The sequence below is a fragment of the Pyrgilauda ruficollis genome, unplaced genomic scaffold (genome assembly GCF_017590135.1).
Source record: "Pyrgilauda ruficollis isolate IOZ18807 unplaced genomic scaffold, ASM1759013v1 scaffold272, whole genome shotgun sequence".
In the NCBI taxonomy this organism is placed as follows: Eukaryota; Metazoa; Chordata; class Aves; order Passeriformes; family Passeridae; genus Pyrgilauda; species Pyrgilauda ruficollis.
In genome coordinates this window covers 50,004-77,757 of record NW_024524067.1, presented here as the reverse complement: position 1 = coordinate 77,757, position 27,754 = coordinate 50,004, and the positions used below count along the sequence as shown (strand labels likewise).

The window sequence follows — 27,754 nt, the reverse complement described above, 5'->3', positions numbered from 1 at the left end:
GTTGTAACAGTGTATGTCAGGTTTACAAACAGAAGGCCACTCAAAAGAAAAACGTCGCGACTTTCCTATTAGCAGATACGTGTCCAGGCAGCTTCAAAAAGCAACTATTGGGCTTTTTTTAGTCCGAAGCTTTCACAAGTCTTAGAACCGAGCACCTTTTATTACCTTGCTGTCCGGTTCTTCGGCTTGTGAAAACTTGTTCTCGACACTATCGCTGACCGACTCAGGAAGACTCTCACACAAGGACTTACAGAGCATCAGCATTCTGGCAAATCAAGGGTCTCCGTGGCGCGGTTTAAGGTACGGAATCAAACGGCTACGGCGGCGGAAAGGCGCAGCGAGGTGGCAGCTTTTACCGCTCTGTTTTTCGTCCTTCCGGATAGAAGCGGTCCCCCCTCCGCCTGCTACATTCCCAGGACGGCACCGCCTCCCTCGCCCTCCGGGAGAGACGGAAAAAGTGGGGCCAGGCAACGCCGCTTTGCCCCGCCGCAGTCCCGGGGCCCAGGGCCGCTCAGGCTGCACCTCCGCTCGGGTTGTGGGAGGACTACGCCGCGCATTGCGTTCGGAAGTTTGTGCCTCGCCGCACACCGTGCCGGCCGAAGCGCTCGGCTCCACGTTGGCTGCGCAGGCGCAGCGGTCGCGGCTGCCTGTGCCCCGCGGAGTGGGTCCGAGGGCGGAGCGGCGGTGGCTCCGCGGGCCGGGGCGAGGGCAGATCGGTTCCGCCGCCCCTTGGGCGCCCCTTGCCGCCTGACCAGCCGGCCCGGAAAGCTGTACCCTCATCCTCTTCTCCCTCCCGCCACCATGTTCAAGAAGCTGAAGCAGAAGATTAGCGAGGAGCAGGTGCTGCCGCGCGGAGCGGGTGGACGAGCGAGCCCTCTCCCACCGCAGGTACGGCGAGGAGGGGCCGCTGGGAGACGTGTCCGCCGGACCGTTGTGGGCTCTTGTGACGGCCTTTCACCTGGCGGGGCAAGGCCGCGCTTCGCCCGGGGAGGCCTTGGTGTCCTGCGGGTCGGTCGGGCAGGCCTGCGCGACGCGACCCTCCCGCGGCTTTTGCTGCTGCGGCGGCGGGGCCCTGGTCCGACCGAAGGCTCCGGGGTAGGTGGGCTGGCGGGAGTCGCTGCCCGGGTCGCTGTCAGCGCGAGGTGGCTTCGCTAGAACTTCGTCATCTAAGTTTTTACTGATTCTCCTCCTGCTAGAAACCGTGCTTCGTTTTGTCCACTCTACAAAAGCTGTCTTGTGGAAGAATGTAAAAAACATCTCTTGCCTGAGCATCGAACAGAATGAAACAGAAATGGGTTTCTTCCTTGGCATTTAAAGTAATGACACTTTCACATGTAGTGAATAACAATCCAGCATTGAGTTCCCTAGTTGTCCTTTTCTCTCATTTTAATGCTTGTTCTTTCAGTTCTGTACGTCTCTTCTGTTAACATCTTTTGGAGGGCTGGTTTGCTTACCTCAGCCTTATTCTTGCATTTTTTTTTAACTGTAGATTAATTGAGAAAATCGTATAAATCTGAGAACGAGGTACTTATTTATTTGTTCTAGTCATAATTTAATTGGCCATTTTCCTCTCGTATGTACTTTATTTCACTAAGTTGTTATAAATGTATTTTAGTAAAGGCTATTTTTAAGTGATAATAATACACACTAGATAGGACATGTGTGCAGAGTATCTAAGTGAAAGTGGCCAAAAATAAGTTGTGATGATTTCATGCATGTGTCAAAGCAGAATAAACTCTCTCTTCACAAATTTTGGGTAGAAAGACTTCAGCAAATTAACTTCCTATTGGCCAAGTCTGCGGATAATGTCTGCCTGTGTCTCATTGCTAGGTAAAGTATCCTGAGTATCTTGGAATATAAAAGTATAAAAACTAATATAAACTCTGAATCCCGTGAATGTTAAGCTACAGACAGGTAATTTAGTTAATTTGACAAATAGGTGATTAGTTACCTGGGCTTGATCTGAGTGTAATTTGAACCACTGGGAGATTTGGCACTGCATAGTCACAGTATTGGACCATGGTTTCAAAACTGACAGTTGTGTTCTATTCTTTGAATCACTCATTTGTGAAATAGAGAAATCACTCATTTTTGGAAATGGATCTATTGTGAAATTTTGAGTAGCTTGTTGACTCTTGCTTTAAGGCCTTCCACAGTATTAATTCTGTGCCTTCTCTAGTTAGTGAAGTATGTTTTTGTTAGTTACAGTTTAGAGTGCTTTCTTAATTGCCATATGTAGTGAGCTTTCAGTGCAGTGTAAAAGAGATTGATCTGCAGAGTTTACTGTTTTCAATGTGCAGCAGCTGAATTATGATGCCTTTCACACAGTATTGTAATACACTTAGTTTAGGATATTGTAATCCACTTAGTTCGGGGTGCTCTGTGCATGTGTTCAAGAGTTGATACTTCCTGAAAATCATTCTACTGAATAAATATGGTCTTATGTGCATATATGCACCCAACAGCGTAATATACTTTAGTCTTTATCTGCCTCTTGAAAAATTAACGTTGACAAATATTCTGAAACCTGCTACGAGAGTTTATAGTAAATTATACCTAGTCTGTTGACCTAGTCTGCTGTACTGTGGACAGAGCAGATTATGTAACTCAAGGGTTGACATAAATGGAAAGGCAGAAGCAAGAAATTACAACATATTTTTATTTTTGTGTAAAATAGTTGTCTTGCAATGTTTCTTACTCTTTGGTTGTTCTCAAGTAACACTAGGGGGAAGTAGTTAAATTTGATCTTAAAAGTAAAATAAGTTTGTCTTTTCACTTCTTGTATTTCATTTGAAAACAGTCTGTGAAGGAAGATGTGAGGTTTTGAGGATTATAAAATATACTGTAGTCTTGCAAAAAGTGTGGGATATGCTTTTTTCCTTTGCTTTTATTCAGATCAGGAATTCAGATTCTTACAATGCATTCCTTCCTGTCAAAACATTTTCAGACCAAATTTTTCTAACTCTTACAATTTCTTAGTTTATGAAACTTATGTTTGCATTAATTTTTGCTCTTTTCTTTCCTACACCCTCTTGCAGAGAGGCTTCACTCACTATGCTCTATACCCTATATGCTCTACTCATATTCCTTATTTTGAGACCTAGAACTTCACATTTGTACTTTGGTTTGTAGTGTCCAAGACTAAATTTACTAACTTAAGACTGGTGTAAACCTAGAGGTAAAATTTTTCAAGTATAACTCGAGAAATATAACCTTGTGTGAGGGGATGTTTGTAGGCCTTCCTCTTTCATATGAATGGTTAGCTAACTGATGTCATCTGTCAAATTGAGAATACCTGTCCCTCATAGTCTGAGGAACACATCTCTTTCCAATGGCTGACAGGGTGGAAAAAAGCGCTATTACAATTACAGGTGTGTTAAACTGCTACTTGTCACCTGACAAATAGGGATGAAGAAAAAATGGAGACAGTACTTTCTTTGCCTCAGTTTTTAATAGTACTGACAGACCTTGGTCTGCCTGGTCCTGAGTCAGAGGACCATGACTGCAGGCACATTAACTTTCTATTTGTGAACACTGGAATTTTAACAGACAAGTTGAGTTGTGTCAGTTGAATGAATGTTTATAAGTTCATGGGGCCTATGGGATTCAACCCAGGGTACTAAAGGAGATAGCAGATGTTATGGTAGGACCCCTCTCAATCATCCTGGGAATCTGCATAGGTCCCTGCTGATTGGGAGCTAACCAGCGTTATTCCAGGTTACTGGAAGGGCATGAGGGAACATGCAGGAAACTACAGAGTTAACCTCAGAACCTGGAAAAATTATTAAGAAAATCATACTGTATGCTGTTGAAAGACATCTAAAGAACAGTGCAATCATCAGACAGTCAACCTTCTGCAGTAAGTTCACCTGCCTGGTAGACAAAGGGAAGGTGGTGGATGTAGTTTTTCTGGGTTGTATAAAGGCTTTTGGTACTGCTCTTCCCAGTATTCTTCCAGACAAGTTTTCCAGCAGTAGGATGAGTAGGTATGGAGTGCACTGGGTGAAGAATTGGTTGAAGAGAGGGGCTCAAATTATTGCAGGTAAAAAGGATGTGAAGGTCCTTGAACATGTCCTGAGAATGGCACCAAAGCAGGGGAAGGGGCTGACAGGAATGTGCTCTGGGCACTGGGCTTGTCTGGTTTGGAGAGGAGGAGGCTGAGGGGTGACCTTAATATTCCCTACAGCTTCCTGAGGAGAAGTAGAGAGGGAGGCAGTGAGCTCTCAGTACACAGCGCCAGAACACGCAGGAATAACTCAAACTGTGTCTGTCATGGGAGATTTGGACTTAACATGACGAAACACACTTTTACCCAGAGGGTGGCCAAAACGTGGAATAGGCTTCCTGAAGAGGTGGTTGGTGCCTTCCCCACCCTTGCCTGTCAGTGCTGAAGAGGCATTTGGACAGTGCCCTCCCTTAAAGCCATGCTTTAACTATTAGTCAGCCCTGAGCTGGTCAGGAAGTTGAACACTTCCAATTTAACTATACTATCCTGTTTCTGCTCTTTCTGTTTTTGCATAAGATCAATGAATATTTGTGCTGCAAAGCTTAGTGCCACTGAAATGACTGTGAATTGACAAGAAGTCTGAATGCAGCAGTGAGAACTGTAGAGCTGTTAAGGGCAGGGTGAAGTGATGTGTTCATACTGCTTCTAAGCAGTGACAAAGTATCCTTGAATGTTTCTGGCCCTCACTAAACAGAAGGAAATAGATTTTTAAAAAATCTTTAAAAGCCTGGCATTAGATTGAGGTAGGAATAAAAGACGAGTAGTAGTCTGTCAGCATTAGTAGATTGGGTTTTTTTACAAACCCTATGAATACTTTGGTATGATTGTTTTCAGCAGTACATAAAGCTTTCATGATGAATAGCTATTTGGTACTAGGTAAGCTGTTTGACTTTTGAGTAGTATTTTCAAGTTGGGACATTGGTCTACCTCTAGACCTGTAACTATGACTGATTTTAGAATAATTTTGATATAAAATAGAACAAATCTATCTACCACTCCTCGTTCCAGCAGTGTTCAGCTGATAGAAATTTCCTGAAGAGGTAACGTCAAAACATGCATGTGCTTGCCTTATATCCTCGGTTAAGTACCCCTGGGCCCTTCGTGCAGGTGGAACTTCTGGTCATCTGACCACTCTGGGCCTGGATTTAGGCTCCAGGGGCAGAGTATGGCACATTTCCTCTGATGTGCCAGGCATTGGCAGCCACTGCAGGACTGGGATACAGGTCCAGAGGGATGGGGTAAGAAATGCTTGACTTTCCTCTTCCTCCCACCACATGCCTGAAATATTTTAAGTCCACAATCCTTCCAGCCTTTCACAATACCTGATGAGAAATCTTGCTAATTTTTTCCTTTTGTATAGATCTGCTTGTGATACTTTACTACTCATTACATTTATACTGAAATTTTATATTTGAAGTTTGAATGATGAGGCTGGCTAGGTAGTTTGTTTGAGTTGGTGTGACTTTTTAGAACCTCGATTTGAATGAAGTTGTAAAATTTCTGTGAATAGATGTTTAGTTCTGATAGGAACAACAAGTACATATAGACATCAGAAAAATATAGCAATTTCTTGTGCCTTTTTCATTGTTTAGATTCAATGTTATAAATATTGCAAATTTAACATTTATAAATTTTCTTAGTGTCATTTTTTGTTGTTAATTTTCTAAGTTCTTGATCAGATTCTGTTCCACTTGTAAATGCTTGAATCCCTGTCAAATCACAAAACTTTTAAACCTTAAGCAACTGTAATATGTTCCTAAAATATTAGGAGTCTTGTTTTTCAAATATGGTCTAAGAGGACCATAGTCAGAAATAATCAAAATAACCCATTTTGTTGTTTGTTCTTGTGGCTGATTCAGGACACATTTTGCTCTGGGGACTTTTTAGTAAGGTAGAACTTGTCACAGACAGTTGTTTTTTTTCAAAAAGAGCTAGACTAGGCTTCACTGAGATGATATACTTAGTAATTCTTGAAGTAAATTATAATACAGAATAATTAGTTCTGGAGTTAGTAGTATTACTTGTTGATACACATGATTTCTCTATAGGTCCCTTCCAAATCCCCTCCATCAACTGGCAACAGAATCAGAACAACTTCATTTACAGATCAGAATCATGAAGGTACTTTAACACCAGACAAAGAGGTCAGTTGACAATTGTTTTTCTCTACTTTTCAGCTTAAAAAAACCTAATTTTATGTCCTTCATTAATTTTTTTTTTTTTTTATTTCTCAATCTCACTATTTTCTGTGTATTTATAGATATGAATTGTCTATTTTTAGGTTAAATACCAAAGTGTTTAATAGTAATAAAACAGATCTTTAAGCTGTAGTGATTAACTCTCAGATTAGGAAACGCTTTAAGTCTTCAGGTCTTAAAAATCTTATTCCTAAACTGAGCTCAGTGGGGTAGTGGGACAGAGGATGTATTCAGAAAGACTTAACTTCGTTTTTGTCCCACTTTTAGTTGAAAAGCTAGGTGAGTCCAGGTAATTTGAGGTGGATGATCCAAAAGGTTTATACAGAGCCTTTGTGATTTTTTCTAACTGTGCCTGTAATAAGTATCAAACTCAAAGGTATTTTCCCCTACCCCACTGCCTTTCTCTCCTGCCCCCAAACTTAAAACCAACCCAGGCCCCCTCACCTCCCCCCCCCAAAAAAAACCGCTGAACAACAAACTTAAGTGAGTCTAATTTATCAGTCATAAAATATCATTAAAATCATTATCAGGATGATGGGTAACTTTGACTTGCATAATAAAGCAAAAAAGGAAGATCATCTGCACTTACCTTGTTTCATATTAAGTACCATGGCTCTTTTGAAGCGACTTGATTTCAAAAAAAAAAGGCAACAAATACAAATAAACAAAACATTTCCCAACTTAGTGAGCATGGACATAGTCTGGTAGCATAAAGCATAAAGGATGCTTCTGTGATTCTGTGAACTTTTTCAGAGGAAATGTTGTGTCCTTTTCAGAAAATTCAGTTGCTTTGTTTTGCCACAAAAAATGATATGTTTTCTTGCAGTGGAACAATCCACTTTAATTTTTAACACCATTTTTTCTTTAGGAGATAATCAGCTATACCTGAAATTTGCAATGGATTTCATTATGAATGCTATCAGCGATTGCAGTTTGGCAGTTTGATTCCTGCAATAATAGAAATTGAAGGGAAAATACCTCATGATTTTGTTTTGTATTTTGGTATTTTCTAATAAATGCTTATTTTCTCTACTGTGAGATATATATATATATGTATGTGTATGTGTGTGTGTATGTAAATGTATATACATTATATATATGTCTGTAATGAGTGCGCTCTCTCCTTAGAAAAAGATTTTCTGTTGACTGGTGCTCCAGAATGTTAGCAAGCAGCATCACCCAGGATAAATTGCTAAGTTTTTCACTAAGGAGAGTTTTCTGTTCTTAATACAGGGTATAGAAATAGCATATTGCCACATGAGAACAGTACCATGGCCTAGAAGGAGTGAGTTGGTACAGAGTTGATTCCCCTGTTTTTGGGGTTTTTTTATTTATTGTATAACTTGCAAAAGAACTGATTTGGTGAAGGTTTTCTTCGTGATTTCTATTGAGAATTGCATTTACTTCATTAGATGTGTGTTGTCCCCAGCAAACTCCATTTTCAGAGTGCTGTTCCGGACAACAAACAAGAGAAGCAAAGGATTCTCCATAGCACTTGCCAAGTTACATTGGAAGAACATTAATCTCTAAAAAGACTGGTTAGACTGGAATGACCAGAGAGGCAGAAGGAGAAATAAGATTAAGAATGGAAACAGAGGTACTGAAGTGCCATCAGATTTGCAGTTATCCTTGGACTTAGGGGAGCTGCCATCACAAGTTTTACTTGGGAAACACATTGTTTAATTAGAAATTCAAGAAGTAGTGAGTAGTTTCATCCTAAGGGGATGAAAACCTTTTTTTTTTTTTTTTTGTTGTTTTATATCAAATGGAATATTTTACAAAAAATTAAGTTCAGATTATTAAAACGAGAAATTTAATTTCTTCAAAAATTTCTCATAAATGTTGGCAGTATGATTAAAAGCAAATCATCTTTGAAATCTGTTGGATTAGATTTTCATAAAATTCAGTTCAGCAGCAGTATACAATGCTTAAATAAGATGCAGGTATTGCATATTGTCACTAAAAATACATGCCCTGATTATATGAATGCATTAAGTATTTTGGAGGGTATTTTTTTGCGGCATTCTCATTTGACCAGGCAGTTGTTTTATGTGCAGGTGTCAATGGCAGTGAGCATTACAGTGAGCTGTTGGACAGGATTTAATACACTGAAAATATTTGGTTGAAGAGTATTGTATGCTAAACATTTTTGTAGTACATGAATAATTGCTAACCCTTTTAGTACTGAAAGCTAAGCAAATTAGTGTTTCATCATTTTTTGTATGTTTTGTGTCTTCTGTGAGCTATGTTTTAGTATGTCTTTAAATAGATCAGGTTTTTGTATTTTTACTTCCATAGTATTAAAGTTGCAAGTATCACACTTGAAATCTTTGGGTTATTCTTATAATTTCAGAATTAGTTACAGTTGTAAATGACATCACTAGTCTGATCAAATAATTATAATAAAATATATGTGCCAACATACTTGCTTTATACTCTACAATGAGAAGATTTTAAAAAATACTTTTAATATTTCAAGATTCCAAGATGCTATCAGTTTAAAATAAACCTACAACTTGTATGCTCCATTTATGTAATGTCAGGTAAGTTTCTTTTTCATGCCAGCTTTCCTCTTCAGCTTGTATTTTATTTGATATGTGAATCTCCAGTAGCAGTGTTACAGAAAGCCTCAAAATTTTTTAACGTATAGGAAAAGGCAGATGTCTGACTTGTTCTGTATTCTCTTATTGCAAGTAGCTTGTGAAACATGATTACGTTGTGAGGTAAAACTACTTCTGCAGAACTTCATCAGACAATTTGCATATCCAGTGCTTTCTGATTTGGTATGCTGCTGTTTGAAAAAGCCCTAGACTATTAAAATATGCTTATTTAGTGAGTTCATTCTTTTCTGTGGAAAAATAGTGTTTAGTTTTCAAACTGTTACCATATTGACTTTTGAACAGAGTTTGAGGTGAAATACATAAATCATATTCACTATAGCTCCTGTAAGTTAAAAATGTTCTTTTTGTTCTACAATATTATATTTGTTTGCAAGTATACAAGGCCAAACTGCAGAAGATAACAAAGCTAGTGGTAGTTTGCTGTCAGCTGAGAGCAAGCAGCTGATAGGTTGCTGTCGGTGACCTACCAGTCATGCATCCAAATGTCACTGCTTTCTTTAAGAATTTTTATCATGGTGCAGCAATGTAATGACAGATGGAATTGGGTGTCTCCTTTAGGGGCCCTGAACAAAGGAATGCCTGGCTTTCTTTCTGTATGCCTGTTTTAATGGTGATACTTGATCTGGGGTCTTCTCACTGTTCACTGAGTTCTACAGAGTCTCTGGGTGGCTGGACACAGTCCAGCTGGCATGGCAAGCCTGTGCCTTTTGTTGGGGAAAGGGCTCATCGCTGGGGGGTTTCAGCTATTTCCCCCCACCCAGGGGGGAAATAGCTAGCTACCTACCCAGCTACCCACCTGTAGCTTGCAGTGCCATTGTACACTGAGATACCTGTACTATTTGTAGTCCTCAACAACAGCCTTCAGCTTATAAATTTGGTGCTTGAGATTAAGGTCAGTATGGGCTAGGGAGATTATTTAACCTGGAGTATCACAGAATTGGTAGGATTGGAAGGAACCTCTGGAGATTGTAGCGTTGGAGTTCCTGGGTGGGCAAGGATAGGTTGTATTCAGTCTACACAGGGACCCTCAGCCAATGTCATTCAGCTCTAAATGCAAATGTATCATTGGCCAGAGAGCTGGACGGTGCTAAGACCTCAATGAATCATGTGTAATTGGAGCTCCTATAAAAGGAGCTGCGGGAATAAACTTGAGGCTGTTTGACACAAGAACTTTGGAGTGTGTGTCATCCCTGTCTCTGACCCACACCTTCCCCCCACCCCAATGTTAGAGGAAATCATGTAGTTCCAACCCCATTCCAAGGCAGGAGCACCTAGAGCAGGTCACACAGGAAATGAATGTGTCCAGGTAGGACCATGTCTCCAGAGAGGGGCATTCTGTGACCTCCTTGGGAAGCCTGTTTTAGTGTTCTGCTACCCTAAGTGTAAAGAAGTTCTTCCTCATGTTGAGGTGGAACTTTCTGTGGTTTAGTTTATGGCCATTATGTTTATGTCCTGTCACTGGGTACCACTAAAAAGAGTCTGGCACCATCCTCTTGACAACCTTCTTTAAGATATTTGTATGTATTGATTAGATCTCTTCTCTGTCTTCTCTTTTTAGACTAAACAGGCCCAGCTCCTGCAGTCTTTCCATGTGAGAAAGATGTTTCAGACCTCTAATTATCTTTGTGGCCCTCTGCTGAAACCTCTCTGGTAGCTCCTTATCTTTCTTGTACTAAGGAGTCCAAAACTCCACACAGCACTCCAGATGTTGCCTTACTGGAGCTGAGTTGAGGGGCAGGATCACCTCCCTCAACCTGCTGGGCACAGTCTTCCTGATGTACCCCAGGCTACCAGCTCCTAGCTGCAAGGGCACTGCTGATTCATGGTAAACTTGCAGCTGCTCCAGGACTCCAAGGTTCTTCTCTGCAGAGCTGCTCTCTTCAGCCCCTAAGCTGTACTGATACTTGGGGTTATTCTTTTCCAGGTGCAGTCCCCTTGTTGAACTTCATTAGGTTTCTTTGAGTCCAATTCTCCAGCTTATCAAGGTCCTGCTAAATGGCAGCACAGCCTTTAGGTGTATTAGCTACTCCCCCCAGAGTATATTTGAAACAAAGTGTTGGAAGAACTTAGTAGGATTTCTATAGCAAGCTTCAAGTGTGATATGATGGTATTCTTAGGATTAGAAAAGCTTAAAGAATGACCTACATCTTTGTATCTTCTGTTTACGGTATGCTTCATCTCAGTTGATTCTAGCTTGTCTAGTTTTATTGATTGCTCTATCAGCCTACTGTTGATATGCTGCTAGTGATACATTAGACAATATAACACCAGATGTATTTAATGTTTCTAAGCTGTTAAGGTAATTCAGAGTGGATTTTAGGACAAATCCTGAAGCACAATAATCCCATGTGATATTACTATTGGCTGACTAGCAGGTTGCTTCTTGTTTGCAGGCAGAGGTGAATAGTTTTTTGTGATTTTTAATAACCCTTTCCCTAGCATCCCCACCCCAGAGTTAACTAGACAGTTCTTAAAGTTGTACTGAATAGTTGGTTGAAAAAAAGAAAAGTACAGATAAAAACACATGTATATATTGTGAAGCATTAAGTAGTGTAATTACAGTACTCACTAGAGGGCTCTGCCCATAATTTAACTAAATATATACCAGGTTAGGAGCTGTCAGAGTGTTGTGGTTTGACATTAGCCAGACACGAGGCACTTAGAAAAGCCGTTCACACACTCATTCTTGTTACAGTTGGGCAAAGGAGAGGGAACGAAAATTAATGGAGTGTTCATGAGTTGAGATAAGAATTGGGGGAAAACACTCTAAGGGCAAAATAAGTTCAAATTTAAAGGTATAAGGTAAATTTGTTGTTAACAGAGTCAGAGAAGGATAGCAAGAAGTAAAATAAGCCTTTAAAATACCTTTCTTCCCCCCCAGCCCCTCCCTCTTCCCCTGACAGTGTAGGGAGACAGGGAGTGGGGGTTTTGGTTAGTTCATCACCTGAGATCTTTTTCTGTTTGCTCAGGAAGGAGCTTTTTCTCTGCTGTGCTGTGGGGTCCATCCCATGGGAGATGGTTCTCTGTGAACTCCTCCAGCATGGCTTCAATCTTACAAGCAGCAGTCCTGCCAAAACTGCTGCTACATGAGTTCCTCCCATGGGCAAACAACCTTTCTGAAATGGCTGTGGTGTGGTTGACTCATCCTCAGGGTGCAGTCCTTCAAGGATAGGCTGTTCTAGTTTGGAAGTTCCACATGATGGAAGCTTGTAGCCATTTCTCACAGAAGCCATTTCTGTGGCCCTCCCCCGCTACTAAAAAAACAGGCCATGCCAAATCAACACACAGAGTAACAAAAATACTCAAAAATGTAAGCAAGTCCTTAAATATTTTCATTGCTGGGCACCTAACATTTGAGAGTGGAGGATGAACTCATTAATGGGCAAATGCAGCCAGATCTAAATGTATTAAAGAAATGCCACTTTCGGACCATGACTGAATATATTCTGCCTTTGGTAGCTATTTGAAGTGTGAAACACTTGTCTTGGCTACTGAAGTGGAAATATTTTGAAATTTCATCTTGATAGAGGGTTCACTGTTCTGCCTCAGTATTGTTGTGCCTTCTTTACTTGTAAGGTTGGCTCACAGAATCACAGAATTAAGTAGGTTAGAAGGGACCTTTGAGATCATCAAGTCCAACCTATGACCTAACATCACCTTATCAACTAGACATGGCACTAAGTGCCACATCCAGTCTTTTCTTAAGCACCTACGGGGATGGTGACTCCACCACGTCCCTGGGCAGCCCATTCCAATGCCCAATCACTCTTTCTGTGAAGAACTTCTTCCTAATGTCCTCCTAAACATTCTCTGATGCAGCTTAAGACTGTCAGTTGTTTCCTGGGAGAAGAGGCTGATCCCCACTTGGCTACAACTTCCTTTCAGGCAGTTGTAGAGAGTGAAAAGGTCTCCCCTGACTCTCCTTTTCTCCAGGCTAAACAACCCCTCATCCATTCCTCATAGGACTCCTGTTCCAAACCCTTCACCAGCCTTGTCGCCCTTCTCTGGACATGCTCCAGCATCTCAACATCCTTCCTAAATTGAGGGGCCCAGACGTGGACACAGTACTCAAGTTGTGGCCTCACCACTGCTGAGTCCAGGGGAAGAATCACTTCCCTGGTCCTGCTGACCACACTATTACTGGTACAGGCCAGGATTCCATTGGCTTTCTTGGCCACCTGGGCACACTGCTGGATCACGTTCAGTCTGCCATCAGTCAGTACCCCCCAGGGTCCCTTTCTGCCTGGCCTCTGTCCAGTCTCTCTGTTCTCAGCCTGTAGTGCTGCAGGAGGTTGGTGTGGCCAAAGTGCAGGACGTCGCACTTGTCTTGTTAAACCTCATATCGTTGGATTCGTCTCATAATCCAGCCTGTCCAGGTTGCTCTGCAGAGCTCTCCTACCCTCCAGCAGTTTAAGATTCACACCCAATTTGGTGTCATCTGCATATTTGCTAATGGTAGACTCGATCCCCTCATCCAGATCATCAGTAAAGATATTAAGCAGGTCTGGGCCCAACACAGATCCCTGGGGGATGCCACTAGTGATGGGCCACTAATTGGATGCAACACCATTCACCCCCACTCTCTGGGCCTGGCCATCCAGGCAGTTCTTAACCCTGCAAAGAGTGCACCTGTCCAAGCCATGGGCTGCCAGCTTTTCCAGGATTATTTTGTGGGAGACGAGACAGTGTTGAAGGCTTTGCTCAGTCCAGGTGGACAGCCTTCCCTGCAATCTACCAGGTGGGTCACCTGGTTATAAAAGGAGATCAGGTTGGTTAGGTAGGGCCTGCCCATCCTAAATCCATGCTGGCTGGTTCTGATCCCTTGGCTACCTTGTAGGTGCTGTGTGATCGTACTCAAGATGATCTGTTCATACAACCTTGCCAGGCACTGAGATCAGACTGACGGGCCTGTAGTTTCCTGGATCCTCCTTTTGGTCCTTCTGATGGATGGGTATTAGATTGGCCAGTTTCCAGTCATCTCAGACCTCCCCAGTTAGCCAAGACTGATGATAAGTGAGGGAGAATGGCTTAAGGAACTCTTCTTCCTGCTCACTCACCCTAGTATGGATCCCATAAGCTTTGTGAGCTTTTACCACGTCTTACTACATTTTCTGAAAGGGTTTGGCAAACATAAATTCAAAGTCATGTAGCCTTTCAGATCTTACGTGTGAAAATATTTCTCTCTCTCAATTTGAATTTATGTAATTAATCTGCTACAGCACTGGAATAAATGTAATCATCACCAAAAAAGTAATTTAAACTCCTAACTTATATTAGTATTTGATTCCTAAAAGTACTGTTTAGTAACTTGATAGAGGGGTTTGTCTCATTATTTCAGAACAATTTTGTTTTATTTAGTTTGGTTCAGTCAGCAGTCAGTACAATTCTGAAATCTCAAGCTGTAAGGAAGTTGAACCTTGAACTTAAGTATGTGAGTATAATCATGAGAGGAATATTTTTGTCTCTCAGTTACAGCATCCTAAATGCATTACATTACATGTATATATCCAAATTCAATTCAAAATTCCAGTCTCTTGGCTTCATGTTTTCATCTCTAGGAATTTATATCTCTTCTTAGATACTGACTTGATAAAATGGTTAGATTCAACTTATGGTTTTTTACGAAATAGTCAGCTAGTAGTTTAAAAAATGGTAAGGAATTTTTAAAAATGTAGACAGCATTCTAGTGTATAAAAGCATCAGATGGTAAATAGTCAAAAGCAAGCATTTTAGATTATATACTGATAGAATTTTTAGAATAATGAGTTGTTAATAACTGAGAGCAAATAGGGCTCAGTGATATATAAAGACAACTCATCCACAGAAGTTAAAAAAATTAGAGTAGCAATGCCTGAAACATAATTTTTATCTTGGGCTAAACTAGGATCTTTTAAATAGTATGCTTCTTTTGTTCTAAAGAAGTTTTGATCAAAACTGTATTTTGGCTGTTCTGAAATGATCTAATGCATATTTTCTGGTTACATCCTCCCTTTATCGATATTTGTCTCATAAACTGCTGTATTGTTTTGTTATGTTTTTAATAGCATGGAAAAATGGAGTAAAATTTTGCAGTGTTCTTTATTGCTTGATTTATTTTCATTTTCCTCCTTTTTGCATTGAATAACAGCTGTTAGCCGGGATGATAGCAGAACCTGCTTTTCTCTCTGAGTATACTATCTTTGCTTTGGATCCCACCAAACAGCCTAAGCCACAGAGTGACGGTGTGGTGAGTCCTCCCCACCCCTCTTAGTGACGCCTTTAACAGGTGGAGGAGATGCACTAGAAGGCAAACTTACTTGCTTGTGGCTTGTTCTCACAAAGACCTCTGTCTTAACTGTCTTGTTGATAACCCTGCACTAAATTTCACAGAGGTAGTAGCTGATAGTTCCTGGCTGGTATGCTGGTATGATGTGAATTTATTGTAACATAAAAAAATTAACATTTTTTTTCTTATACATGCAACAATACACAAATTTAAGTAACTGTTGCACAAGTATGTATGTGTGTTGCATAGAAATTTCCTCTTCATATTTATGTATGTCTGTATGTATTTCAAGATAAATGGATAGAATTAACATTGGGAAGGGTTATGTGTAAAACTTACATGCTATTTGCTGTATATGGTGAAATGGAGCATGTCATTTACTTCTAATGGTAGCAGGAAATAATTATTTCACATGGACACATAAATTAATCTATATCTAGTTGACAACCTGGCAGTTATTATTGCGAGGATAAATAGTCTTTTTTTAGTAGTTAGATTTTACTTTAAATATGTGTTTCTTTGCCTGGAAATGTTATCTTCACTATATATAAGTGGAGAAGCTCAGTGAGAGGAGGCAAGAAGTGAGGAAAAGGAAGCAGGCATAGGGAGGAAGTCAGACTTCTGCTTTCTGAAATAGGCACATAGAAGCCGTATTCTTACTGGCATAGGACAGGAATGGCACTTTTCATGTGCTTTAGAGGCATGGCATTCCCAAGTCCATAAGTGATTTAAAACACAGTAATTTTTAGATTCCCAGCTCATCATTATACTTCATGATTACTTTGTAAGTACTCTTTTACTGCTCATGGTTTAAATTGACCAGTCACTGAAAGCTATAACAGGATCAAAATTTAATAACCAGGACATAGCACAACACACTTGTTGGACTTGTCTCTCTCAAGCTAAGCAAGATTGGACAGAAACAGTGGTTAAATGGTGGTCCCAGGAAAGTGTATTCTGACCATATTCCAGGTCAAGCAATAATTACTTAAAGATTCACTGCAAATTTAAGTAAACTTTGTTAGTTTTCACTATACAACAGAATTATTGCCAAAAAATAATTTCACATAACTGTTTGTGTGAGTACTCCAATGTTGTCTTTATCTTTTAGTATGTACTTCAGTGGCATATTTGCTAGCTTACATATTTATATGCAAGACTGCAGTAATGAAACAATTATTGTTAATGTGTTACCAGTGTGTATTAGTATGTTACCTGTAAAACTTATTTTGTTCTCTGAACTTCTTGAAAATTCTAGAGCAGTACTCAGAATAAGAACTGGAAGAGGGAGAAAATGATGGAAAAGTTTATAGAGAATAGGATGACTGATTAAAAAAATAAAGAAACACCCACATTATGTATGTTTACAAAGCATAGGTACAGTAAAAATACCAGAGAGGAAAGTTTCACCAACATCCACAAATGCATATTAATTCTGCTAAAGCAAAACAGTGTTTTAGCTGTAGATGTGATCTGAGACTGAACAGCATAGAAAAGTGACTGTAACTGTGGATTTTTTGGGCATAGATGAAGTTAATATAAACTCTTTACTAGCTAATCTGCAAAGGTTTTGTGCATGAAAAAGCAGTTTAAAATATTCTTGGACACAGTGGATTTTTTTTTAAAGAAAAAATAAAAGGAAAATGAGGGAAGAAAACATTAAGCTCTCCTTCCTTTCTCCCTTCATAATTACTCAGTTTTGGAATACTTGAGAAAGTATCACTATTAAAAGCAGTAAATGTTTCTAAATAAAAGCATTTAAGCTTTCGCTTCTCAGGCTTGGTAATCTATTTATACCTTTGAGAAAAAAGCATGCTTTTGCATTTCAGAAATAAGGAAGTAAGGTGACACAAATGTTACTGGAACACCCTACTGTGCTCCAGTTGAAACCCAACTCTGATTTATACATCTTCATAATAAAAAGCAACATTTTTGTTAGATATTGTAAGTATAGCTGTCTTTGGATACAGATGTGGATGGTATGTTCTATGAGTTTGTGGAGGAAAAATTTTTATTGGTCTCCAGAAACCCTGATGTAACTGCTGGTTCTAAGACTTTCAGAATGGCTGCTTGTGCTCTGTGAGTCTAATTTTGCTGAAAGCTCTCTTCAGGCTTATGAAAGGCTTGGACTTTTAAGCTTTTCAAAGCCTCTTGGATCTATACTTATATATAGCAACTTCCATTCATGCTTACCATTCAGTGTGTAGATACCCAAATACAATCCTTTGCCCTAGAGCACAGTGATGTAGGCTTTCAGTATATGGTGGTCCATTTTTTAATATGAAAGATTACTAGTGTATCCCTTTTACTATTTATGCCAATAGAAAGTGTAACCCCAAATATGGGTTCTTCTTTTGTTCCCATAGATTGTTGTACAAAGATGGCTGCATAATGAGTAGGAAACTTTTTAAAGTGTCAGCACTAGTTTAGCTTTCAAATTACATTTTTAAGGATCCTTATAGGTCCTTAAATGGCAGCTTTTTGAAGCATCTTCACAGAAAGAAACAGCATCCATGGGGTTTATATTCATAAAAACATTATTAAATTTAATAAATTACTTAATCTTGTGTTTTAAAATAGATGTTAAATATTAAATTATGCTTACTAATTACATGCACAAACCCTCCAGACTTTCCTTTAACTCTTTTTTATGTGTATCAGAATACCTGATTTTTGAAAGAAGTGTATTTAGTTTGTAAGTCACAGAATCACAGTATTAAGTAGGTTGGAAAAGACCTCTGAGATCGTTGCGTCCAACCTATGACCTAACACCACTTTGCCAACTAGACATGCCACTAAGTGCCCCATCCAGTCTTTCTTTACGTATCTCCAAAGGTGGTAACACCACCACCTCCCCGGGCAGCCCATTCCAATGCCCAATCACTCTTTTTGTGATGTCTTGGTAAAGTGTTTGTCTTCCTCTGTTGTCAGTCCTATAGTAGCACAGCAGATGCTTTGTAAATCATAAAGCAAAAGATAATTTTTATTTGAATTATCTTATTATTAACTTTTCCTTTTAGGAGAAAAACCAAGAACAGGTAATGGAGCCAAGTATACTGTGTAGAAGTGCTTCAGTTTAAAACCTGTAAAAACTGTTAATCCACTAGGAACAAATCCACTGCCACAGGATAGTGTTCTGAAGCAGAATTCAGATTTTGTTCAATCTAGGTGAAGCACAGTCTCCAGATCCAGACCTCTTTTGTTTTGTCTGCATATGGGTAACTGCTCAATTCTCCGGTTTCCTTAACTATCTGGATTTCTCTTTGTTCTGTGTTATTTCTGTACTACCTCAAATTTGCTCCATGTCAGACCTTTTTGGAGCTCTTTTATCATTCCTCTGCCACACTAATGTTCAGGTGTGCTTATTGGCATATCCAGAGTAGAAGCTGTGACTGTGATCATGTAGGAGAGATATGTATACAAGGGTCATTGTGATTGAGATTTCAGTTCTATGTACGCCTTAGATTTTGCAGCTTGCATGTAACTGTCAAGGTACAGCTTGATTAATAGTTAAGAGCTATGCTGCTCTGGGGCGAATTTACCCCTATTTTGTTTGATATGCCTCAGTGTTTTACTTCTGTTGAAAAAATCCACGTCCAAGATGGTTTCTAGCATATTCTGGTAATTCAGTTGGACTGGATTTATACAGCAAAAAAACATCTGGATTTGTGTAAGTTAGAATCATAGAATATCCTGAGTTGGAAGGGACCCACAGGATTGACGCAAGTCCTACTTCTGTCCCTGCACAGTACAGCTCGAAGAATCATACCATATTCCTAAGAGTGTTGTCCAGTCACTTCTTGAACTGAGACAGGTTTGGTGGTGTGACCACTTATCTGGGGAGCCTGTTCCAGTGCCCAACCACCCTCTGGGTAAAGAACGTTATTCTAATATCCAACGTATTCTTCCCTGACAGAGCTTCATGCCATTCCCTTGAGTCCTGTTACTGGTCACCATAGCTCCTGCCCCTCCACATCCCCTCATGGAGAAATTGTAAACTGCTATGAGGTCTCCCCTCTGTCTCCTCTGTGATGGGCAAGCCAAGTGACCTCAGCTGCTCCTTGTACAGCTTCCCCCCAAGGCCCTTCATCATCTTTGTAGCCCTTCTTTGGATACTCTCTAATAATAGCTTTGTATCTTTCTTATATTGTGACACCCGCAGGACTCGAGGAGAGGCTGCATAAGTGCAGAGCACTGTGGGACAATCCCCTCCCATGCCCAGCTGGTGATGCTGTGCCTGATGTACCCATGACACACTTGGCTCTCCTGGCTGCCAGGGCAATGCTAACTCATATCCAACTCTCCACTGACCAGGACCCTCAGGTCCCTTTCCATGATGCTGCTCTCCAGTGTCTTGTTCCCCAGTCTGTCCATACAGCCAGGGTTGCCCTATCCCAGGTGCAGAATTTGGCATTTATCTTCGTTGAATTTAGTATGGTTGCTGATTACTCAGCCCTCTAGTTTGCTGAGGGCCCCTCTTCCAGGGCCTCTCTGCTTTCAAGGCAGTCAGCAGCTCCTCCCAATTTAATATCATTATCAAACTTAGTGTACCTTCAAGTCCCACAGTCAAGTAATTTATGAAGATGTTGAAGAGCACAGAGCTGAGGATGGAGCCCTGTGGAACCCCACTAATGACATCTCACCAGTCTGATGTCACCCCATTCACTGTAAAGCTTTAAGCCCAACCCATGAACCAGCAGCTCACACACTACATCATGTGTTTATCCAGCTGTGTGCTGAATATTTTGTCCAAGAGGGCCCTGTGAGAGACAGTATCAAAGGCTTTACTGAAATCCAAAAAGTACAAGTGGCTTCCCTTGCTCATCTCAGTGGGTAACCTTGTAATAAAAGGAAATCAGATTTGGCAAGCAGGAGTGTCCCCTTGTGAACCCATTACTGGTTGTGACCAAGGATTTCTCTGTCTTGAAGCTGTTTTTCAATAACTCCCAGAAAAATCATCTCCACAATTTTACCAGTCAATGAAGTGAGACTAAGAAACCTGTAGTTTCCAGGGTCATCCTTCCTGAAAATTAGAAATGGGTTAGCAAACACCTGAATACAGGACACAAGAAAGGCAGGATAGACAGGCTAGGAGCAGAAATATCTAAACTCTGTAAAAAAAACCCTCCAAACTAATAAAAAAAAAACCCTAAAACCCAAACCAAACAAACCAACCAACTCCAGACCATTGTTTTTTGTTGTATTGGTTTTGTTGTTTTGGATGAAGTTTTTTAATATGTGTGTGTGTGTTTTGTTTTCCATTCCTTGGGAATGCAGAAGTTTTGTTAAAGATATATTTTCTGAAAGTCTAATTTTCTTAACATGCTTGTTGGAGTTATAAACAGTTTATTACCAGCACTTCTTTTCCAGGTAGTTTCTGCCCCCCCCCAATGCACTGAAACAGAGAAAGATGGTGTTATAGCCAACTCTTATTCATATTGGCTATAAATACTAGTAATCAATTAGACTTTTCCTGCTATAATTTTGTCTTTTTGGTGTGTCTTTGATTTGTCCATAAGTGTTATATAAATAATCATTATGACTTACTTAATTGGAGATGCCCGTATTTGCAGATGTCTCATACTAATCCATGCACACATAGCTGCTTTGTAGTTCTGCATATTGCAGCAATTTGTTTTGAATTTAACAAGCTAGCTTGTTTGCATGAAGGCATCTTAATAAGCTTTCTAAAGAAGGTACTAAAAACAGAGGCAAATAAAAAAGCATAGATGCGATTTCTAAGAATCACTGAATTACAGTCCTTGTACTCTGTTTCTTCTAACGGTTGTTTTTACTTCCTGTAGAACTTGAATAAACAACCACTTCCTGGATCCACAGAAAACAATGGAAGTGAACCTGTTTCTCCACAGGTATGTGGAGGGCATGGGGGGGTTTGTTTCCTCCTTCACTGCTGTGTTGTCTTTGTGTTACATTGGTTTAAGTGTCCAGTATTTCTCTTCATGCTGAAGTAGGGATAAGTAGTTGCCTGTCAGGATGGTCAGATATTTGTTTGTGTGTAATCACATTTGCTGGTATTAAGTATTGTTACTGATGTGTGCAGCTTTTCTTTTGTAAGGACTGACTGGTTAGCAGACTGCCAACGTTGATATGCATCTTGTTGTACAGCATTAAACTCACTTTCAAAAGTAGAGGGCTTATTGCATGTTTGGAAGGCTGAAGGAAAAGAACTGATAGGTTGAAAATTATGTCATTAGTAATAAAGATGTAGGTAATTTTTTTAATATGTCTTAGGGAAACATTTAGCTTACTGAAGTGGAATTAGCAGTGGCTTCTGGTTGTAGAGGGAACATTGTGCAGCAATGCTTTCACATTACTTCTGTAGTGCCAGCAAGTAAAGGTTATACCACAGCACAGAATCTTTTGGTATAGAATGAAGTAAGTACTATAGCTGCATAAATCAATAATTTTGTTTTATGCAAAAAATGTAAAGTCATTTAAAATAAAAATAAGAAAAGGACTGTTCAAGATGGCTTGCTAGAGCTATCATAGAAGGATTTCTACCATTAATTTGTTCTCTTTGTCATAGGAAAGTATCTATGTCTTTGAGATAAATACAGTCTTCTGTGTAATACATTAAGAAGTGAGTCAGTTATATTTTTCAAGTTTGAGACAATAAATAACCATTTATATTAGTTACACATTCCTCACTTTTTAGAGGGATTACACAGAAATGTATTCTCCTAAAAGTTTAAATCAGAGCTGTAGTTTATTAGACTTAGTTACTGTCTGAAATTGTGCACATCTGGTAGTTGCATGCTTGATTTTTCTGCACAAGTAGGTGATTCTTTTAAGGGAGTAGCAGCTATTTGGTGTCATGCATGTCTTAGACAACAGTAGTTTCTTTGCACGGGTCATGTCTCTTTCCTAGACTTTAGTGTGTCTGTCTGCCTAAAAGCAGTGCAGAAATAATTACTCTCTTTCAATTTTGCAGCAAAGTGACAGTCAGTCTTTTGCCCAGAGGCTTCAACTTCGAGTTCCCTCCGTGGAGTCTTTGTTTCGAAGCCCAGTAAAAGAGACCCTATTTCGCTCTCCTTCTAAAGAGTCCCTAGTCCGCAGTTCTTCAAGAGACTCACTGAATCGCCTAGACTTGGAAGCCCTTAGTCCCACCTTTGATTCACCTTCTGACATTGAAAGTGAAACTGAAGAGCCTCTGGGAAATATGGACACCTTCAGCAAAGAGCAGTTGCTGCAGCGTCTGCGTAGAATGGAGCGCAGTTTAGGCAACTATAGGGGAAAATACTCAGAGGTAGGCAATGTGACTGGTTTAGCTCTGCAGAAAGGGGAAAGAGATTAGGCTAACAGATACTGCAGCAGTGGACAATCTTTTTGTTTTCCTGTTTGGAGCAAATGTTTCAATTTACAACTAACACGGAATTAAATTATTCTAAATCTAGTTATTTTTGACCTAAAGAGGTTAAATGTTTTTCTGGTAATAAAACATGGAAATCTTTTTCTTCTATTGTTTGTAAATAATTTCCTGATGCCAGAAGTAGAGGTTAATTAATGGTTACTCACACAGAGCAGGCCTATTAAGATTTCAACTGAAACCGTCTAGCAGGGGGTGAAGTTCACTACAGAGATGAGCATGACTTGTACTCCCATGACAGCAAATTTATTTTTTTTCCAACTTGTTCTTGAAATGCACAGTGTATATTCTAGCCATATGCAATAGGCAAGCATTTTGTTTTCAAGAAACAAGTTCTATTCTTCATAATTTCTAGATATTCCCTGGGAGGAATTAATTCAAACATCTTATTTTTTTGTATATTATAGTGAAAACCAAGTATATAAGTAGTTTCACTACTCATTTTCCAAGTTACTGAAGCTGTCAAACTTTTGGTGGAGTTTTGGTATTGAGTTTTTTAATTAGTTTTGGGTTTTGTTTGCGTTTCTTAATTGTTTTGTTAAGTGTATTTAAAACTGGATGTTTGTACTGTTTTTTACAGTTCTTTTAATGTTTGCTGCCCTCAAATACAAAAATTCCTGTGCAGACTTTTGTCAAAATTCCTGGAATCTAAAATATGTATACAGTGACTGCAGTATTCAGCATATGCCTGAAAGAGCAGTTCTCACAGTAATTTTTCCTTCACTTCCAGCTAGAGTAATAAGTATTTTTTTGAAGTTTATGTAAATAGTAGTTGCTAAAATGAAAATTCTTCAGTTCGTTTTAGTGCTTTTTTTGGTCGTTTGGGATTTTTTTTATTAGTGTAATCTGTCCACCAAACCCTAACTTTCTGTGTCTGAAAGGCTTGGCTTTTTTTCCCGGTTTTGTGCATTTCTTCAGTTCAATTGAAAATAATTGTTTTGCTGGGGCTTGGAAGAAACTTGTTGCAATATATAATGAGTAATTAAGGCAGAAATATTTTTTCCCTCTTGAAGTAGGATGCACAGTTAGCATCTCAAAAATATGGTAAAGGAAACCACCCATAGCAGTTTTGATTTTCTTATGAGGGCAAAATAAATATCACTTTGAAACTAGAAGTAATTTTGAATTCTGAAAATGTTTAGTTCATTTTAAATTAGAATTTGAATATATATTTTGACTTTCTGGTTTCAGTGTTCTAGATTCGTTTTTCTTAAATTTTTCTTCAATTTGAAAACAGTGTTCTAATTCCAAATGCCATTATGCTACTTCAACATAATGCTACTTGGCAGTTGTAATCAAATATTTAAGTTACTACTTTTGTCAGCTTACAGTGAGAAATGAAATACTGTCTACTTTGAATCTGTCTTTGCTGGATGTATGCAAAGCATATGGGATGAGAACAGTGCACCTTTTTTTGTTAAATTTAGAAATGTATTTTTTAGTGCACACTTTTTGTAAAATTATTTTTGCTTAATCTCCCTGGGACATGTACTCTTACAAGTGGTCACTTCTGTGGGGTAGCTATCTGAGATGTAACTTTCTGATACTGTTGGGTTTGACCCCCTTTGTTGAAGGATGGTATGTGGTGTGTTGTCTCAGGGAAGGGAAAAGTGTGTATGAAAGCTGAGGAGCATCATTGTTTTGTCATGTAGGCTTGTATTTTTTAACACATTGGAGATATTTTATAGATACATAAGGAAAACTTCAAGAAAATTTAAGTACATTTATATTGAAACAAAGTTCTGAAGTGGAGCAAAGAGTTTGAAAATGCAGGTAGTGATACAGCTAAGGAGATTATTTTGATGGCTATATGCAGACGTATTATCATCTTTATATCCGATTTATTTATTTTAGCTAGTGTCTGCTTATCAAGTTATCCAGCGGGAAAAGAAGAAGCTACAGGTAAGCATTACTTTTCATGCTCTCTTACCTGTATCCTTTTTTCAATCTTAAAATGTGTAGTGACAATACAGATTTAATTTTCAGTGTGTTATATGTAACAGATGATGGTTTCTTAGCTGGGATTTCTAAGGAAGCCAAGGTAAAATTAATTTGTCCAAATAACTGTGAAGTATTGTACTCCAGCCTTTTTTGTTGCATCAGCTGACTTCAGGTGATAGATTGATAGACTGCCAACTCAGAGTTGGTAGTTTATGACAATACTTATATGTCAAGTGTGACTTGAAAGAGAAACAAATAATTACATTTGTGAATTTTTTAAATTTATTTATCCATTTAAAAATTACATTTAATACACTCGATCTTTATTCTTCCTTTTTTCTTAAGAGCATTCTGAGTCAAAGCCAGGATAAAGCACTTCGCAGAATTGGAGAACTGAGAGAGGTAAATTCCTTTACTGATTGCATGTTTATGTTATATCACACCTACAAAGGATCTTTTTCTATTTAGCTTTTGACTTTTTTGTTCACAAAATATTTTTTATTACAGAGAAGGGTTTTTTACAGCTTTTTTGTTGTTTTTGTTGTTTATATGGGGTTACTTGACTGGCTTGTTTCCCATTCAGCAGGTTATTGCTATACTCTTAAGACAGAGCAGCCCATCAGGAATTGAACTACTTCTCTTGTTCATTGTGAAATAGGTAGAAGTGTGTGTGGTTCTTGCAGTATTGTTGGGCCCAGCCATAGATGTCCCTGTGCAATCTGTTGCTCTTCTATTAATGACGTATACTGTTTCAGGCGAACACAAGTAATAGGCACATTTTTGTAAGGATTTCAATGACTATCAAAAAAAAATAGGATAATTTAAAAAAAATTCTTCTTTATCTCAGTTGTAATACTTACATTATTTTATGGATTTTAGTATAGTTTGGTTTCAATCATAAAATCAAATAGGTTGTGTTATGATTTGCCTCCTTAGGTTATATGAAATTAAAAGGAGAAGCTCTAGTGTATTTGGTATTAATAGTAAACACAATTGACTTAAAAAACACATATAGATGACAGGGCAGAACAGATTAAAAGGGCAAAATCAAAAACACCATATTGTCAAACCCTGATGAAGCACAATGTGAAGCTGAAGCCATTTTATTGCCTCAGGAGCTAGTGCAACACCACATTTGGAGATGGATGTGCAAGAGCCTCTGTCTGTGCTCTTGCATTGTTGGAGAGCTGGGTACCATTTAGCCCAAAGTCACAGGTTTTGTCTTATGACTGCACACCTGCTTCTGCCATGTGCAATGCTGAGCAGCAGCTGGCATGGAGGTTGCAGGAGCCATTAGACTGTGGTGAGGTTCCACCTTTGCCTGAAGGCAGAATGGGTGTTTTACCCACAGACAGGGACCAAGGCCTGTCCACTTCATAATGAGGGATGGTGACTGTGAGCCTCTGGCCATGTGTGTACTCAAGGCTCAAGCTCACCCATAAGGACCTATCCCTGTGACTAGTCAGGCAGCCATTCATTTCAAGGGAGGTAACTGGTAAATTGCTGGGGACTCTTCAGTGATTTGGAGAGTGAGCATGCTGTGAATTATGTGTGCTGGTGGGATAGCATTTTGGTTCACATCTGTGCTGTTTCTGCCCCAGCAGCTGAGAACAGTGGGTCAGTGCTGGGAGTACTGTGTTCGTCTGAGCTATAGCCTGTGTCCAGACTGTCACAATGTCCTAAGCTAAGCTGTCAGTGCATGTGAGGGAAAAAACCATTGCTTTACTGTCTGAATTGGCTTGCCAAGGTTGTATCTTTTCCAGGTCACTACAAGGTCAAATGAAAAGGCTTTTTCTGTGTTAGGTCCATATCTGCATGCTCTTGTAGGATTGGTTTTCCAGTTTATTGCTACTTGTTGAAATCAGGAAGGCAAATGTGGAACAGAGTTAAATCTTTGGCATATGATAGAATTGGACCATGTGCTCTTTATTTTTTTTATACTTCTGTCACAGTCTTTCTGGTTCATATATATATAGGTAAGTTACACATATATTTCTGTGTTATAAATATACATTTGTATATGCATATATTGTGTAAAATTTAATTTCATTCTTACCAATCTTGTAAATTTAAAGATTCCTTCAAATCTAACACTGAAATTCTCTTTCATTAATTGATACACTTCAAAAAGTATTTTTCTGATCTTTTGGAAGCCCAGGTCTTGCAGCATTAGGTAAAACAGACAACGAAGGAAAAATTACAAATAAAATGGTAAGTTTCCATTGTGGAAGCTAACATGGTCCAAAGTAGTTCATTCATTGATGTAATTTGTTATCAGAAAATAATTATAATAATCTTTTTCCTCATCATACAATCCATTTTCCCCATAAATATGTTGAATCAGGCAAGTTTCTTCTAAGAGGGCCATGTATGAGGAAACGAATCTTCCTTTGAGGCTAAAATAACAGTGTGACACAGTCCCTAGAAATAAATGTGGTTTCCTTAACTTAATTTACTCCTGTTAGGAGTAATTCCTCAAAACCAGTTAAAGCAATCTTCAGTGTTCTCCTTCACAGAAAAGGATCAGAAGGGACTCTGAGATCCAAAGAGGACCACTTCTGTGTTGATTTCAATAAATCTCTTTGACACTTGTTCTCACATTGGCCTGCTTTGCTTCATTTGAAAGAAATTGCTTCTAAAGGTCAGAAGCACAGGGCAGAAGTGTGATCAGCAATTGCTGAGAATATGAGGCAATGCAGTGTTGAGAAGTGGATATAGTTGGAAAGAGAGTAATGTTTTTTTCAGTGATGCTTTCCCTCACTGTTGTGCCTGTGCATGGCAGGGCAGGCTCAGCTCATACAGCTGTGGTTTTCAAAGCCGGTGTCAGCCTCATCTGTGGCAGGGCATTCACTGTTGGAGGTAAGGGATAGACAGCAAGACAGCATAAAAACAAGATTTAGAGTTGGAGGAAAGCAGTGCAGGAAGCATCCAGTGCTCTGTTTTGTCTCATTTGTTTTTTCATCCTTTCTTTCTCTTTCTGTCATCCTCTGTCTTTGCCTGGCTAATGGAACTCACGTTTATGGGTGGTGATTGCTTTTATACAAGTGATCTTTGCAGAATAATAGTCATAGAAGCATTCTTTTCCTGGAGTAAATCATGGGGAAGATATCTATGGATGAAATAAATATATAAATAAAAAAGATTTAAAAGTTTCTGAAAATATTTGCAGTGCATGCATGATGTGGTTCTGGTTCTCTGAATAAGCAGTTAGATGTGAATTAATTTAGGTACATTTATTTTCTGTTAGAATGATAATTATTTAAAGAAATTTAAATGTTTAAACCTTAACAGCATAGGAAGTAATTGAAAAAAAAAACCTCCTTCAGGAAATATAAG

The 27,754-nt window shown here is 39.1% G+C and overlaps 1 protein-coding gene across 10 annotated transcripts in view; it reads left to right on the top strand.

Annotated features, from left to right (window-relative positions):
* The first annotated feature begins 755 nt into the window (after positions 1 to 755).
* GOLGA4 (golgin A4) overlaps positions 756 to 27,754 on the top strand; it is a 73,642-nt gene continuing 46,643 nt past the window's right edge. For 7 of the 10 annotated variants that reach the window (XM_041471677.1, XM_041471669.1, XM_041471673.1 and 4 more), the window contains exons 1-7: positions 759 to 888; positions 6,055 to 6,150; positions 14,953 to 15,051; positions 20,895 to 20,960; positions 22,043 to 22,357; positions 24,332 to 24,379; positions 24,764 to 24,820. In XM_041471677.1, coding sequence (XP_041327611.1) covers positions 802 to 888; positions 6,055 to 6,150; positions 14,953 to 15,051; positions 20,895 to 20,960; positions 22,043 to 22,357; positions 24,332 to 24,379; positions 24,764 to 24,820 — 768 coding nt within the window. In that variant the 5' untranslated portion in view covers positions 759 to 801. Of the gene's footprint in view, positions 889 to 6,054; positions 6,151 to 14,952; positions 15,052 to 20,894; positions 20,961 to 22,042; positions 22,358 to 24,331; positions 24,380 to 24,763; positions 24,821 to 27,754 lie in introns of all 10 variants that reach the window. The other 3 variants (XM_041471675.1, XM_041471676.1, XM_041471678.1) reach the window with 3 other exon arrangements.